At 41.1% G+C, this 17,205-nt stretch overlaps 4 protein-coding genes across 4 annotated transcripts in view; 1 reads left to right on the top strand and 3 right to left on the bottom strand.

Moving 5' to 3' along the window:
• Nucleotides 1–162, bottom strand: part of LOC117746262 (low-density lipoprotein receptor-related protein 8-like) — a 65,390-nt gene extending 65,228 nt beyond the window's left edge. The window contains exon 1 of the mRNA XM_034555297.1: nt 54–162. Within this exon, the coding sequence (XP_034411188.1) occupies nt 54–120 (67 nt within the window). The 5' untranslated portion in view covers nt 121–162. The remainder of the gene's footprint in view (nt 1–53) is intronic.
• Nucleotides 163–6,947: 6,785 nt separating this feature from the next.
• LOC117746745 (transmembrane protein 125-like) lies at nt 6,948–7,661 on the top strand. Its single transcript, XM_034556051.1, has one exon. The coding sequence runs from the start codon at nt 6,948–6,950 to the stop codon at nt 7,659–7,661; it is 714 nt and encodes a 237-aa protein (XP_034411942.1).
• Nucleotides 7,662–8,187: 526 nt separating this feature from the next.
• LOC117746746 (leucine-rich repeat-containing protein 19-like) lies at nt 8,188–11,429 on the bottom strand. The gene is made up of 3 exons (XM_034556052.1): nt 11,344–11,429; nt 9,600–9,771; nt 8,188–9,433 (listed from the first exon to the last, which is right to left on the bottom strand). Exons 2-3 carry the CDS (start codon nt 9,760–9,762, stop codon nt 9,036–9,038), a joined length of 561 nt encoding a protein of 186 aa, XP_034411943.1. The 5' UTR covers nt 9,763–9,771; nt 11,344–11,429; the 3' UTR covers nt 8,188–9,035.
• Nucleotides 11,430–14,342: 2,913 nt separating this feature from the next.
• LOC117746915 (protein shisa-like-2A) lies at nt 14,343–16,830 on the bottom strand. Its single transcript, XM_034556254.1, is given in 5 exon segments — nt 14,343–14,441; nt 14,443–14,509; nt 14,511–14,526; nt 15,705–15,844; nt 16,649–16,830. Coding segments are annotated over 5 exon segments (504 nt in total).
• Between the last annotated feature and the right edge of the window lie 375 nt (nt 16,831–17,205).

The raw sequence follows: 17,205 nt of genomic DNA on the forward strand, positions 1-17,205 counted from the left end.
TATATTTGATTTCAGAAACGTCTCACGCGCACGGGGAAGAAAACAACACTCACCTTCCGAGAAATGAAGCCTTAGGACAAAAGAATGAAAAAGTAGCAACGTCCTTATATCCGTCCACATTTCTGAAGGAGGTGATGGAGCTCATTCACATCCACAAAACAAAGCCCAAGAGCCGCTCTCGTTGTAACGCTGCGACGCTGCTGCCTGCCTCCGCTCTGAAACACCCCTTCCCTCCACCTCACTGGCTACCCGGAGCGTGACGACAGCGCGTGGGGCGGGGACAAGAGTAGAATGGTATAGAATAGAATAGTTGTAGTATTTATGTTTATTGTATTTTGTTCGATTGAACATTCATCCTTGACATTGGAGAGAAAAAAACGGCCCATTCTTATCCAGATTTGAAGCTTTCGATCAGCATGATAAGAGCAACTAAATGGGCCTTGATTTGATCTTTTTCTCAACTACTGTTTAAAGCTCCAAATTAGAATAGAATAGAGTAGAACATAATAGAATAGAAAGAAGAACAAAAAAAAAAGACAGAGCTACAAGTAATTAATGCAGGCCACACATACTACACATCAAAGTGCTGGGCTATGGCCACATCGGATTTAACTCAAGTATTACGATTAATGTAAGTTAAAAAAACTGAATAACAAAAAATGTAACTCAATTCAATTATTTGAATTCATTAGTAAACATGTATGGGTATAATACTACCCTAATATCAATTTGAGTCATGAATTTCATTCCAGACTCAAATGGTATGAGATCTTTACATATTCATATAGACTCAGGCTTAAATTGCAACACATTTTCTGTGTTACACTGCAGTTTAGTGTTTGCAAACTGATATGCAGGTTAAGTGAAAACATTTTTTTAAACTACTTAAAAAAACAAACACCAAAGTGTGCATTTCAGACCTGAAACCACTTGCTGTTTGTTATCTTAAACTCTGAGATGATGCAGCATTAACGTTTAAGCTAATAGCCATTGTCTTATCCCTATCCTCCCAATACATCCATAACATAGTTAAAGACAATAGAACCTTGCAAGACACTCGCACTGCAGTCAACCCTGTGATGGAAATAGTGTGAGTCTAAGACTGAAGAAGCAGTAACAGGAGTCTTTCAACATCGTAGGCTGAAGGTTTATTGAATCCCGACAGTTTGAGCCCTTTATGGACACGTTCTAATGCAGACTTTGCCAAAGGAAACTACCCACAATTCATAGTTTCCTGACGTTAAGGTCAACCCCAGGGATGTTAAAAAAAGGTTAACAACGAGGACAGCACATGTTCAACCTGGAAAATTAAATTTACACAGAAAAATTAAATTTTGCCCAATTAAATTAAATTACACAAAACGTATGAGGGCAGAGTAATGCAAGCATATAGCTTATATTACTACCCTTTGACCAGCAAGCAACCAAAAATTGTGTGGGCTTTTATCTGGTGAATCTGGTGCTTATGCCCAGTTAGAGACACAGCAGGAAAATGAACACGCAGCCCAACTGCTGGGAGGTGGCTCAGCAAAATAAGTATTACATTCCCAATCAATGTAATGCATTTGTATGCAGCATTTATCCAGACAATCAGTATAGCCTCCTAATACGTATCAATGAAGTAGAGCTGTGAGTGAATGTGTAAGCTAGGTTCACATGTGTGTGTGTGTGTGTGTGAGCAAGAGTGAGGAAAAGAGAGTGGGTCCTGGGGTTGTCCACTTCACACCCACTGAGCCAGTGAAATCAATTTTGGATCATGACGAACTGGTAAAAGTGGGACATCGGTGTGGACTAGCAGGAGCAAATATGAAGGGATCGGGAGGTCAAGCAATTTGGTGTCCCTGTGGTGTTTTTGTGTTCACTGTGGGTGGAGTCATTTAGAAAAGTAGTCAGATAAAAGTCTACTCGGGGACTTGGCAGTGGATCCACACACAACACATTCTTAAATTCGTCATGAATGTAAACATGAGACAGACAGAAAGTATCGCTGATGGAGAGCAGAGGGAGGTGAGACTCATGGGACAATATGGCTTCAGTGAGGCAGAAATCAGCGCTCTGGGCTCCACCTGTTCTAGCATCGACACAGCGTTTCTTGTACAGTACCGCATCCTGTTCAACAACCCCATTATTAATATACCCCCCCGCGTGCAATAATATGATGTGATTCTCATCTATATGCAAATTATGCTAAGGTGAACTGCAGGCTATACTGTTTCTCAGTGGAAAAAGCCCGCTGTACCTCTTCTATTAACCAGACTACAGCGTTATTGCTCTTATAAACACAATGAGGTAACACTCGCCTGCAGATAAAAGTGAATTGGTATTTACAAGGTCTACATGCCAGATCAAACAAAGCTGTCTTTCACATCTAGGCTACGACCATTGCTGACAGCATAATCAGTCATTTAAATGATAAGCTGTAGGATAACTTAATCCTCCTCCCAAACTCAACCTATAGTAACACATTTCTTTGTAGCCTATTCACCTCCAATAAAGCCATGACACTGAGGAAAGAAAGAATAGTTGGGGCCTGTTGTCATGGTTGCATGGCAACCACCCAGCAAGAATGAGGCCGTAGGAGCAGACCGAATGAAAAAAACTGTGGTTGTTGAACAGGTATTTAAATCTGTACTTTAGAGATATAATATGTGATATTAGCTTGTTTCCAGACCTGTCTCTCATACATTCTGATTCTAATCTGTGACCAGAAAAATATCCCATCACATATAGCTGCTATGTATATATATATTCCACAGAAGTCTCCAGATAAAACCCTCAGTATTGCAAGTTGTCAGACAATGACATGAGAATCAATAAATAATGAGTTTTTAGTGGGAGTGTCTATCTCCTTAGGGTGTATGATCCCCATCACACAATATAGACTTACAATGAAACATGTAGATGCCTAGTTGTTATAGCTCACCTACTGTAGATTGTGCACCTTAAAAGATAAACAGAAAATGGAAATTACAGTATACGTTATCATTTGTGCACCGCCTTGCTCAGGTGAAAATTAAAGCAATGGATAATTGTTGTAGCACCAGAAATGTATTTGGTTTATTTGCAAATCTGATTATAACCCATCAGAGAAAGCAAGAACTAAATTGAATTTACAGTCAATTGTCTGTGAGGAGTGAGTCATGAGAAATGCTTTTAGAATCCTGGGGATTAAGCAGCAGGCTGTGTAGGCCTACTGTATATGTGAGTTAATCAACGGATATACGCAAATACTAGAAAATATAGTCTCAGTGCCCAGTCCACTAGCACTCACTCTTTTACTGTCAAACATCCTCTGACTTGTGACTGTAAAAGCCACTGTGGCAAATAGTATCTTCACGAAAAAACAAAAAGACCAAAAGGAAGTCAAATGTAAAATGTTTCTCTCGGTAGAAAACTTTTACCCTCTGAAGAAATGCAAGACTCATGAAAACAGAACTATACATTAATTTAATAGTGAAAATGAAACAAGACTATCAACAGTATCACAAGCAGCTGCACTTTGACAAATGCTAACATGCGCACAATGCTAATATATGCTTACGATTAGCGGGTAATGCTTGCTATGCTCATCGTCTTCGTTTAGCATGCTAAACAAGCTAACAAGCATAACCACAAAAGTTTATTTGAGGCTCAAGGGAATGTTGTTAGTTTTGCAGGTATTTTGGTTATAACCAAGGTTTTAATAAATTCCATTTTTTACTTGACGCACTAGATCAAAAGGGATCACCATCGTTGTGTCATTTCATCCAGAGGGGGATATGAATGAGTGGAATCATTTTCATGGCAACCCGCCCGATAGCTGAGCACTCAAAACCAGGTGTCAACCTGGCCCAACAGGTTTGTGTGACATGTAATGCAATAGTTGTTTCCTCACAAATTTGATCCACTGCAGATGAAATATATATTATCTTGCAGGGTACAGCACGCCACTTATAAATCCCTTATCCCTCAAGGTTTCTTGACAGTCTGTTTACAGATCAGTGACGTTAGTGATATAAAGTCACTTCATGACACATCTCAGCCTGAGTGACGTCTGGTAATAAGGCTATAAAAATTCAGGATTGGAAAGGTTTCTCTGTGTGTGCCTACTGTGTCCATCTTGTCAGGGGCCCCATAAATGGGCAGCAGTTCCTTTCCATGTGTCACAGCATCCAGTCTGGATGCTGTGACACATTTCACCATCCTCCTCACATACAGTCACATCAATCATGGAAATCAGCAGTTCCTTTTACACGTGAGCAGCATTTCAGTAAATAGTGTGACTTCTATTCTGGCCACATTCTTATTTAATTAAATTGTAGGGAACATTTGCTGAGCATGCATACCATGCCTGCAGTTACAGAGTAGCTATCACACATGGCCTCTGAGCTCTGAAGCAATTAGGTTGTTGTACCTTGCTCAACAACACCTCAACAGCAGCTTTTGAGAGATGAGGAAGACACTTTGTTTCCTCTAGAGGAAACTGGAACAGCGATGCTCTGGTCACAAGCCCTGTTTGTCTAACCCAGTGGTCCGCAGCCATGAGATTAGTTCATCCTCTCTGGTTGAAATCAGCTGCTGGAGCGTTGGGCCAGAATGAGAAACTGTTCATACAAATCTCTCTATGAGACATTCTTGGACATCCATCTGTCCGAAAGCAAAGAGACAACTTCTGTAGGTTTGTGGAGGCCGCTATTTCTGCTTAACACGCAGCCCCCTTATTCTCGACCAGAACAAATAATCACTTTTTAAGCCTCTTAGCTGAATTTTATCCATCCTCCACACACAAACTAAATGTGTAAAAACGTATAGGACTGCATTTATTTTATTGCTTAATTAAATAAAAGATCTGAGTACTTCTTCTAGCACGGCATACTGTATATTTTGCAGTCTAAACTTAGATGCTGCTGCCCTCTAAAGGCTGATATTTTTACCAACAACACCACCACCACTCATTTTGCCCTTTTTAAAATGAGCAATCCAAATGTTTGGACAGTAGACACATTTACAGTGACACTAAATAAATGAAAAAACATGTCAGTGTCCAAACTGATTTATTCACACATCTGTGTCTTTCATTCGTCCATCAATGTTCTACATCTAGTGAGCCCTTCTGGATTCCCTCCCAGAATGCAACAGGCATCGACAAGGATATCGGCTAAACATACTCATTTACCAACTGTTCACTGCTAGAGTTGCCTAGCAACTGCTGGTGCAGCAAAGGTTAGGGCAAGGATGTGTAACAATAACAAATGATATAATTGTTTTATAATATATAAGTATGTCCTTCCTTGTGTCTTCATTGGAGTGTCTGCACATTATCAATGGCTACAAAATAACATGGTTACTTGTTGCCCCCTTGTGGTTGATTAGAGTCACTGTAACTCCATTGAATTCACTTTTTTAATTTCCAAGTAACCGGTACTCATTTCCTGGATAGATTGATCAGCACTCATTTAAATACTGGTCATTGTAACAAATTATGTCATTGAAAGTTTAAGATCAGGCTCTTACACAGTTATGGCACAAAGTCATTCCAATGAATTTGTCTGTGTGAAATACTGTAGAGGTGCACGCCATTTTCCAATAATATAATGTATTTTAACTCCAATAATCAGATATAAGAAAACAATGTCAGCCCTTTGTTCATGAATGAATTATTCTCAATAAAACAAAGTACAAATTTGGATAAACATAACTTAACTTGTCGAAGAACACATTTGGCTTTGGCTGATATTCAGAGGTTCAAAGATTCAAAGGATGAATTGCACACATATCATCATAAAGTAATCACATCACCATTCATTATGGTATAGACCACAGTCGCAAATCAAAAATTGGCTTCAGAGGGTTTTACATATGACATCCTCTGTCCCAGGACCCTCACATCGGAACAGTAAAAGCCCCCCCTACAAAAAAAAACTTTAACGGGGGAAAAAAACAGGAAGAAACCGTAGGAAAAGCAACATTAGCCTACTGGAAGACAGCGATCAGCAGGCCCTGTGTCAGTGAGTGTCTCATTGAGGACAGACAGCATTCACTGTGGCCTATCTAACTAGCTCCACCTCGTGTGTGTGAATGACGCTATCGTTAGGATCACAGAAACACCATTATCACTACTCACTGACATCACTCAGCCCAACAGCAATGCAACACCCCCTCCCCGGCTCACGGACACCACCGCCCGCCTCCTGCAGCCCCGTCATTGTGTACGCCAGTCAGCCCATTGTCTGTGTGGGGGAATGGTGGACAATGTCGCCAATCTCTGTCCAAACCATGATCCAACACTGCTATTGTGTGACCTGTCTTTTTCCCAGTCAACCAGACAAGCTGGTGTTCCCGTGTGATGAGAGGGTGGGTGGGTGGGTGGGGGTCCTCTGCCTGGCACTGGGGGAGAGAATGTAAAGTGGCACAGATTAGCAATTTGTGACGCTAGTACAGTCACTGTGGTGATCATGAGTAGACACTTGGACAGGCTACTTTCACAATACTCAGCCAGAACGTCAACAACATCATCACTTCTCTACTTACAGTGAGTATTACACAGGATGTTTCTGCTTCTCTGTGGCCGGGATCTTAACTGTTGTTTTGCCTCCAGCAAGAAGTCAAGATAATTATATCATCTGCACTGAGAAGAGTTTCCTACCCGACAACAGCTGAAGCAAATTAAGTTCACTACTTCATCATTGGAAAACTTTCCTTGAAGCCGGATTACTTCTACATGAAACACCATCTCTTCTACAGAATGAAGCAACAAGACCAAATGACTGTTGGATCTTTGAAACCAACTCTTTCTTCGTTGACTAAAATTGTGTGATGGGATGCAGAAGGATGGACAGCAACCTTTGACAGTAATGTAACAAGAAGTACTTTTTTTTACCGAAGATGAGATGAATGCAGTTACATAGTGGTGAATAGAAAATCCTCTTTTTCTGCACATACTTGCAAGGTGTCAGTCTGGTTTTGGGATGCCTGACATGCAGACCTTCTACCAGCCCCGCCGCACTATCCATCACCCCCCAGGTCTCTTCCTGGACCCCACTCTGATGCAGCGACGTATCCTGGAAGATCAAGTGGAGCTGTGGTGGTTCAGAGAGCCCCGCCGCTCCCTGTTGTGCTACTGTGCCTCTGTGGCCCTCATACTGGGGCTTGGCCTCAGCGGCGTGGGCCTCCTCTTCACCACCACCAGCCTGTCCGGGGAGTGGCGCCTCGGAGTCGGCACTACCCTCTGCCTCTTAGCCCTGGCTGTTCTGCTCAAGCAGCTTCTCAGCTCTGCCATCCAGGACATGAACTGTGTACACAGCTGGCGTCGGATCGACCAGCTGAAGAGCGGCGGCAGGGCTGACCCGGCACTGATGTTAGCTGTGGGGCTGGCATTGACGCTCTGTGGGACGGTGCTTCTCTGTGTGGCCACGATCGGCAGCCAAGGTCGTGACGGCAAGGAGATGTTGGTGTCCAGCCTGGTGCTGATGGCTGCTGGGGCAGGCATGTCTCTCGCTGTAGTGGGATACGGCGTGATCATCTACCTTAAAAGAAGAAGGGAGCAGAGGAGGAGGAGGATGCTGAGAATGAGCAGAACGAGGAGGCTGGGGGGTCGAACTGCCAGGGTGTTCAGTGTCTCAGGAGGACAGATGAATCAGGCCCGGAGAGAGACCTCCTCCAGCCGGACCAGCCTTATCTGAATGGACTAAATGAGAAAAATTCCTCAGAGGAAAATGATCAAAGAGTCTGTGAAATGAAAGATTTGTATTAAATGTGTCTAGCAGCTTTAAAAAAAAAAAAAAAAAGTAAAACAAAGAGATAAATTCAGGAGAGCATAAGTAGCCTTAGTCTCGGGCTACTTTCCAGTCGTTTTGTTACCATTTGCATAACAATGAGTAAAAAAAAAAGAAAAAGAGTATTATAGCAAATTTTGTAAATGAAAAGGCATATTGTCAACAATGACTCAATCAATAATTGAATGACACATCTTCTGCGTGTGTTTTACCGTCTGAATACACCATTGTGATACATTGTGAGTAATTAAGGTTGAAAAGAAAGACCTTAGTAAGTGTTCACAAAAGACACTCTTCTGGCAAACAGTTAAAAATCCTTTAATCAGAAAGAGCTGGATATCCACTTTTTTTCATGAAAGCCTCCCACACAGTTTGGGCACTAACTAAATTCACCTTTATTGCTGATTCACAGCCAAATAAAATCAACCGAACAGATAACTTGAATATGAATAGTTTACTTACTCAAGTAATTGGCAGGTGCTATCAAAATGTATCATTAGCAGGCTACAAACAGGGAACACTTTACTTATCTTCTTTGGTAAAATAGACACAACAAAGGACAAACGTGACGTCAAATGATAAAACAGTACAGTCAAAACGTTGCCTGTCCAATACAGGTTTGGGAGATATAATCTAGTGTGCAGATAGTCTCTACTTTCATTCACTGAATCTGACATCCTGCACCCAGCCAAAGTATAGCATGGTACAACTGTACTCAAATAAACTCAAAGACAAGCAGTAACATTTTTCAGAAATTCTATCTACTTCTGTTTATATATTTTTTATATAACTTTCATCAACTTTCATACTATTTAAATTTGCACAAGTCCTATCATTATCGCAACTTCAGACATTCAGTTTTCACTTGCATCATTACTACTTTCAGCGGTTCCCAAGCTGTGGGTCTGGACCCCTCCTTAGGCTCTCAAGGTAATCGTAGAGGCCACAAAATGATTAACAGGAAAAAGGGAAATTCAGATTCACAAAATGATTCCGCCTCTCTCTCTCTCTTATTTATTTTTATTTATTTACCTTTTTTTTCTTCTTTTTTAAATAAAACAATATGGGATATTTTTTATGGGAACTTACTCTTCACAGCTCATAGGTGGAAGGTGTAAAAGGTTGCATGTAGACAGTGATTCATTTTAAGAAGTCATAAACCAGAAATAATATGGAATCACTTTTCTGTTAACTGTCAATCACAATCTCTTTCCTATAGCGTGATTTATTTTATCTTATTTGTAAATCATCTGTTTTTGATGAAGTCACCCCTCTATCTAATCATGCTATAGTGAACTGAAGATCATCGTCGCTGTCCTCCTCCTCCTCCTCCTCCTCCTCCTCCTCCTCTTCGCCTCTCTCTCTCTCTGCCCTTTCTTTCTCACTGGCCTGGATATAGTTATCCTCGATGAAGCCATCGTCATCGTCGATGTCAGCGCCTCCAACCCCTCCCATTCTACCCAACGCATTGGGCGGGTAGGGCAGCTCGTCCTGGCCATACTGGCTGACCCCGTCGGCCTCCAGGAGCAGGGAGTGTCTGTAGCTGGCCAAGAAGCGATGGAAGAGACGAAACTTGAGAGTCATCACGATGAGGAGTGAGATGGTGAGGACGGTGCCCAGTCCTGCTGCCATATAGGACCACTCCAGCGACTTTGGGCTCTCGTCTGAATCGACAGCCCCTGGGTACACGGCAGTAAAAAAGACTTTATAGCATCTACATATAGCTATGAAGACAGAGAGGTCAACACCAGTGCGGTTTCCTGTAAATGAGGTGTCGTAGAGCTCAAAGTTCCTCAAACACACCTGGTTGTAAATAGTTAGATGATGGTAAAGTGTGTAACTTACGTTGAATACCAGAAACGTTTCTGTTGATGTCATTTTCTGATTGCATCAGTCCCTGAGTGTCTTTGTTTCCCTCAACATCTGATGTAGTTGCCTGATGGGCTTCTTTGATAAAAGCTCCACAAAGAATCAACACCACAGAGAGGATGCAGCTCCACCGGCCCATCTCTGCGTCCTGAGGGGAAATCAAAAAACCCTTGTATTACATTGGGAAGAGATGTTTCCATTGTGGAGAGGAGGAACAATCAGAGTAACCAATAACTATTGCAATGTGCATATGGTATTGTTTTAAGAAAGACTTTGAATTAGTGTATTATTGTGGTAATGCATGGCTGATGAGACATCCTGACACCTGCAGTGAGGATAACAAGTTTTTTTATATTTCATGGCCAATAAACTTTTAACCAGTGTCTTGCGACTATCAATACACTTACAACTGTCGGTGGAATATTTGAGGGTTAACATTGTGAGAATCCTCAAAGCACATTTTTTATTATTATTTATTATTTACCTTTCATAAAATGTGATTCCATTTAACCTGCAACAAGACTTTTGTTACCTTCTCCATCAGGGGTGTCCAAACCTTTTTGATTGTGAGCCATATACAAAACAATATGTCACAGCCTAACAACACTGCAAGACCATCTGTGTTTCTAGACCACAGCACCCAAATTAATTAATTATTAATTAAAGATAAATTTTCTATAAAAAATTAACTAGACAACACTACTAAACAGTTCAAAGTTTGATATGACAGCAGTTCTTTTGTGTGCTATTTTTGTATCTGGTGTTCTTAAATTTGATTTAAATTAATGTAATACTTTCAAACTAGTGCATGACCGAAGTGACCATGGTATGACGCTGTTAAAACAAGCAGAAATAGCTAAATACCGATATTGGTTTATGTTCATGGCCTCAGCGCGCACTTAAAAGATTACGATCCAAATGTGAATGTAAGATGTAAATCTATATGTTTAATATTAAGATGTAACAAGCGGAGTTGTTTTCCATGCCGAGGGCTTAAGAAAAGTTCTAGTTTACTTTATAAAAGTAATCTCTAACTATTTAAAAATTGGCAGCAGGCCGCAGTTGGCCAGTTGGTCGTGTTTTGGCCGCCTAGATCTACATAATAATACATCATCAGTGTTGACATTATCATCAATGATCGCCAACCTTTGTTTTAGGTTATCAGAACCCTGAATAATCAGCGATAAGAGTAAGTTTTTTAAAGCTGATGAATCCGTAATCCATGAGTAGGTGCCTTCAACCAGCAAATAAAACAGATTAACTTGAACAAAAACATTAATCTTTGTGTTTAAGTATTCCCCTTTCACACAGAAACTGTCACATGGTTTAAGGGAGCTGATTTTCCAAGTCTGGAGCAATGTCCAAGATTATGAACTGCTTACTAATTAACTTCAGACGTAGCATCAATAGGCCTATGTTGTACAGATGATAATCCTAAATCTAGAGAGCAGAAATACAGTATATCCATACCACATAGTTTGGCTGAATGTATTTAACTTGAGGCAGCAGAACTTTGGTCAAAATAAAATAAATGTATCTGGTGATGCAGGTCAGCACATGGGAGCTGTGTCTCAGTCAATCACTGGTCATATGACAACAACAGACCCAATAATGTCTCACCTACATCACAGACGCACACATACCATCATTTTGCACAATTTATACAATTTACAGCAACAACAACACACACACACACACACACACAAAGTCTACAACTTACCTGTATTAAAATACGACAACTGACAGAGCGGGTGTACTGTGTCACGTCGACTTGACTTTAAACTGCTGCTTTTGTCTTCCTCTTCTGAAAATATAAAGACTTGCTGAGCAAAGGTTGCAGGGCATACCATAATACCACCCTTCCTGTAACATGCCCTTAAGACAGAGATGTTAATGAGTAACTTTATGAGGTTTTCCGGTTCTCCTCCCAGTTCCTTTTTCACGGGAGTGTAAGACTACAAAGTGTTTGATATTTCTACAATTAAGTCATTAATTGCTAGAAATAATTTTTTAAAAATCAGCGACATGGACAAATAAAGCCTTTTGCTAAATTGTCACCATTGTTTCATCTGTGCATCTGTAATGACACGCCCCCTTAAAAACATGTATCTCACCCAAGAAAATAAGGCTAGTAATATAATACAGTAATTTAAGCTGTTTTGTAGTCACTCTCATCCTTTATACCAATCTTCTTACTACTTTACATTTTCAGAAGGATCTGCCTTTCTGCAGAAAAAAAGCCAGAATTAAATTTGACGTTCAGTCTCACTGATCTGTCTAATCTCTTCCTTTTCAACTATTCCCCGTGGCTTTAAAGTGAAGGGACAGAGAGAGAAAAAAGCTTTAATTATCAGAGGTGCTGAGCTGGATGTGTTTGATACAAACTCAACCAACACCAGCTTGGCAGTAGAGAAACCATAAGCTTAGAAAATCATTTTAAAAAAGGTGAATTCTTTGCAGAATAGTGTCAGTATAGACATACTTTACTTTAATAACCATTAGCAGTGTCTATGTGGATAACATGAATGGGAGTCTAGGTGCATCTAGCCTTCACACAGTAAATAATATGAGCTGTCTTTCAGCGAAAAGGCAGCATCGCTGGATAATAATCAGAAAACATCCTTTGATTCAGATTTTATTGATGCTCTTTCAAGCACTGAATCAATAAATCACGTTGTGATCACAGTGTTTTGAGTGATCACAAACTTAATTCCTCCAGTCTTTTGACAAACATGCCAGCGGTCGATATTATAAAATAACAGATGAAAATAAAACATGTTGACAGTCAAAACTGAGGACAGTTAGTGTTTTTCCACAACAATTACACAAGCCAAATGTTTTCACCAATACAAGACAAGACATGGACCTATAAACGCTTAAGCAACAAGTTACAAAAACACTTGAAGTCACTTGAAAGTTTTAAGAAAGAATTGCCTCGATCCACGAGATTCGTAGAATAGTGTGTACACAGAAAGGCAGCTTGGGGGCTCAGCCTCTCACTGAAGGCCACCTCCACCCACTGCTCCTTTGTGAAGCATTTCTCCATTCAAGAGAAGTGCAGCGTTAAGAATGAGGTGAAGACCGAGTCAAGTGTCGGAATACTTACAATTTAACAACTTGTACTTAAATACATGATGGTTGTTGAATGTGCCTTAATATTAAACCAGACAAAAAGCTAAAATGATGGTGTAACATGTGATGACACTGCAAGTTATACAGTGTAATACTGTCATTTACCATGAGATGTGGATAGAGAAGTTAGTCTCCCATTATTTCCTCATTTGAATGTAATTAAAGGCATTTTCGTATTTAAGTCTGTAGTAAAACCGTACTAAACATGTAGACAAGCTTGAAAAGAGAAGAAAGTATCCTTTAGGTTGTTTAGTTTGTAATGATTGAATAAAAGACACTGAATAAGTTCAAAAGGCTTTGTGTTTGTCCAAAAAATAGCATGAATCTTCATCTGCAAATACACACTGAATAACCTCAGATCAAAGTTTAAAATACGTCAAATACATATATCTTTCATCACCATTGGAAAAGCTGAGCCAGGTTTCTTCTTTTTTTTGCCAGACAACCCTGCAATGATTCTCAATGTCACGGCTGCATTACAGTAAAATGATGTAATATGTTGCACCTTAACAGACTGTTCCACATTACTGATGATTATGAAATAAAAATCTTGTTGTGTTCATATTTTGTGAAAGCACCAACAGTAATAACTTTGTAATAACTCAATATCTTAATTTCAAAATGAAGGTGTTTAGTCAGAAATACCGTGATATTTGATTTTCTCCACATCAGTTCTACTATTAGCTTAATAGTGGTCCATTATAACGGGCCACAGCTCACCGCCCCAGCCTCCTCATTATGTGTTATTATGTTGGTATTGTCGATTTCATTAATATTTATTATTCATGTTTGTATTAATCATTATCTGGATCCAACTCCTTGTTGCAACTCAGATTATCCTGAGAGCACAATCAAAGAGAGAATCTAAGTGTAAAACAATTTGTCCTGATAGCTGGAAGGCACAACCTCGATTCCAGCAGGGGAACTTTGTGTCTCGGCTGGTTTCCTGTCTGCCTCTTTAATAGCACTTGCTAATTAAAAGAGAAAATGCCAGAAATAGAAAAAACATGTCCTGTGTCTCTGATTGAAATTGGCCATGGTTAAAAGAAACTAGCTCGGCTTTTGAACAAATAACCAGTATTGGTCTTTTTTGGCTCTCATCACACTGAGGATCTCTTTGGATGTCAAGACCTTGTTGTCCCGGCGTGTCGGGCTCTTTTTCCTGCTATCGGTCACATCTTTGGCATCTTTATCGATACACATGAAACTGAACATCCCAAGTGTAAAAACACTACCCAGTTGTACTAACATATACCTATTCTCTTCCAACATGGTAGATCATTAATTTCCAACCATATGCTCTCGATTACTGCTGCATAGTGCTGTGCTGAGTGTTGAAAATATGCAGTCATGAGGAAGGGAGAATTTAGTGTGGGAAGAAATTCAAGCAAGGCCTTTCAGAGCCTTCGCTGTGCACACACTCAGAGTTAATATACTCAATATCAATGACTCCCATCCACACCACCTTATGTCCGCCAGTATTCCTCTTAATGTCTCAGCTGTCCCCTATCAACACAGTCGGCCTCCAGGTTCTGTTCTGATCTCTGGTCTGACGACCCTATTCTTAACAAGAGGTCTTTCAGCGGCCTATGAAGGATTTTCCACGTTCATGCCGATGGCGGAAGCGGTGAAACACCGCTGGAACAGGATCTCGGGGTCCGGGGACTGGTTATCACAGTCCAACTTTCCTGCTCATGAAGTGTTTTCTGAATCCCTGCGGACCGGAGACACAGGTCGCTCTCCCAGGACGGGAAACCCTCCCTGGGATCTCCTGCTGAAAGAACAAAGACGAATGCACCGAGTTATACACAGCGTCCGTTCTGTGCACTCAGCAGACGCAAACTAAAATGGGTCATTTCATTTCCACTGAATGAAAGGATTTCGTAAAGAGCACATTTGCACACACTTCTCAAGTAAAATCTCAAAGCATCAACCTACAACACACAAATATTCACGTCGTCATCTGGGACAACGTGAGCTTCCACCGGGCTGCTCAAGTGTGTGAGTGGTTCCAGGACCACCCACATTTTTCCATTCTATACCTTTCTTTCCTGAATCTCATTGAGGAGTTATTTTCAGCTTGGAGGTGGAAGGTATATGGTCCCACTGCTCCAGGCCATGGAGGAGGCTTGTGGCGTGACGTGATAATATAAATGCTTATATATTGTTATAATGTTATGCTTTTGTCAGGTTACTCAAGTTCAGAATAACACATAGCAGGTGAAATGTGTGTCTGGGAATGTCCGGGTGTCTGCTTCTCAAGAATAGATACGCGCCTCGTACCACAACACTCACGCATGTTATCGGAATAGTCTCATGAGAAAAGTGGACTGGCCTTGCACAGCTCAGTCCTGTGAGAAGGAGATGGAACTATCCACCTCCTTGATAGTTCAGCGCTCAGAAGTTAGGATGATGCATATGAACCTGTGATGAAATCTGTGTATGTAAGGGCCGGACTTCCTGGTGAGAGAGAGAGTTGTTGGGACTCCACTGTGATTGCAATCGCAGCGCTTGTAATTTGCTTGTGATCAGAGAAATAAATCTACCAGAACGAGAGAAATTGTTGGCTGAATTCTTCCGAAGGCTCTACCAGGCAGACAATTTTGACACACGCTTATAGACGTGAGTGTTGTTCTCTGTGTGTACAGAGATACAACTATTTTTTTTTGCTGCATATTTGTGTGCTGTTTTATGTTTCACTATGAAAAAAGTAGGCCTACACTTAGACATTTTACAAAAGGAGAAATGGCTCATTCTCCAGAGTCATCGTCATTCATATGGTGTGTTCCATTTCTTTGATTGTGTTTTAAATTTTGCACTTCAGTGTGCTGTGAATGCTTGGTAGTGTGTACTCAATGAACCAAATGAAAACACAACTATTGTGAAAAACTGTAATGCTTATTGAACTGAATTGAATGAAATTGTAGGAGAGCCTACACACAGACTAACCTCGCAAGGCTCTGAGGGGTAGGCCGTTGTCAAGATGACTGGGTTTGGTGGCAATAAAGAGGTAGCAGAGGACGCATACGGTGATAAGGAAAGCAAGAAGGACAACTGCTGCAATGGATAGACCAACCAGAGCGCCGATACTGAGAGTAGAGGAAACAAGGAGAAGGGATAGAGGAGAAGAAGGGTGGAGGAAAGGAAAGTAAAGGAAAATAAGAGACAAAAGCAGAGAAGAGAAGAGAATGAGGAGTGGGCAGGAGAAGAGAGCACAATTTGCGAGATTTTAAAAAGCAAGTGAGAGATATTAGAGGAAGAGAGAAGTGGAGAATAAGGGACAAGGAGAGAGAAGACACACATGAATAATTCAGTGGAGGATATTACATTACATGTCATTTAGGTGACGCTTTTATCCAAAGCGACTTACAATTGTGTTACATTCATACACTGTAGAACAGCTACAGGGAACAATGCAGGGTTAAGTGTCTTGCTCAAGGACACATCGACTAGGGCGGGGATTGAACCACCAACCCCCTGATTGAAAGACGGACCTCAGTCGCCCCGGATATATAGACAAAGCATTCACACAACAAATTAAATAGACAACTGTAATCCTTACGGCAACTTTTGTTATGTGCATTTGTATTCACAAATGAAATGAATCAAATGTGTAGAGTAACTGTTTATTAAGATAAGGCTGGGATGGATAACAAATATTTGTTAACGATTTATTGTCAAGCTTAATCACAAGAGAAGGCTATATAAGGAGTCCAGGTTTGAAACAGGTGCTGCTGCTGCCCACTTTATAGTTAACAATGTGAACGACACACACAGTACATGGCTCACCTGTTGAACGTGACGGAATGCGACTGCGTGACATCAATATAAGTAAACAATGACGAACATGAGGGGAAAATACTTTTTTTTTGCCAAATAAAAATTGCCCTCACCTCAGCCACCACATGTACCCGTACTCATAGGGGAAAAAACTGTTGGGATCATCACAGCAATACTTGACATCATTAAATCCGCAACAGAAGAGAGCGGCAATTGCGTTGCCCGGTCTGGGGCACGAGAAGCCGTCGACCAGCACGCCGTCCGCCGCGGAGTAGCTGCTGCACGCCCTGCTCATGCTGCAGCAGCCGGAGAATGAGGGAGAGAATACACACTTCTCATCCGGGGATTAAAGTGAAGAAGAAGATCCCGAAGCTGCCTTCTGGAGCTGTGTGTCCATCAGCTCTGTGTTCCCATGGAGTTGGACAAGCAGGAGGACGGCGGTGGTCATTCATTCATTCAGTCTCTCTCTGTGTCTCTCTGTGTGTCTCTCTCTCTGTGTGTGTCTCTCTGTCTCTCTCTCTCTCTCTCTCTCTCTTACGCACACAGACACGCACCCACGCGTATACGAAGTGCACAAGGTCAACAGAAGCTCTGCCCCGCATGAAAAGGCTTCACCTTATTCGTCCTAGTCCTTCACATCAGCTCTCACTGACAAATGTGAAGCATCCAA

Source organism: Cyclopterus lumpus, chromosome 17, assembly GCF_009769545.1.
Source record: "Cyclopterus lumpus isolate fCycLum1 chromosome 17, fCycLum1.pri, whole genome shotgun sequence".
In the NCBI taxonomy this organism is placed as follows: domain Eukaryota; kingdom Metazoa; phylum Chordata; class Actinopteri; order Perciformes; family Cyclopteridae; genus Cyclopterus; species Cyclopterus lumpus.

What these genes read in the sequence shown, in the direction of transcription:
- LOC117746745 (XM_034556051.1), top strand. Translation starts at nt 6,948, where the DNA reads ATGCCTGACATGCAGACCTTCTACCAGCCCCGCCGCACTATCCATCAC.
- LOC117746746 (XM_034556052.1), bottom strand. Translation starts at nt 9,762, where the DNA reads ATGGGCCGGTGGAGCTGCATCCTCTCTGTGGTGTTGATTCTTTGTGGA. An exon ending in AAACGTTTCTGGTATTCAAC is followed by an intron (nt 9,434 to 9,599) that starts GTAAGTTACACA and finishes CCGTGTACCCAG; the next exon opens with GGGCTGTCGATTCAGACGAG.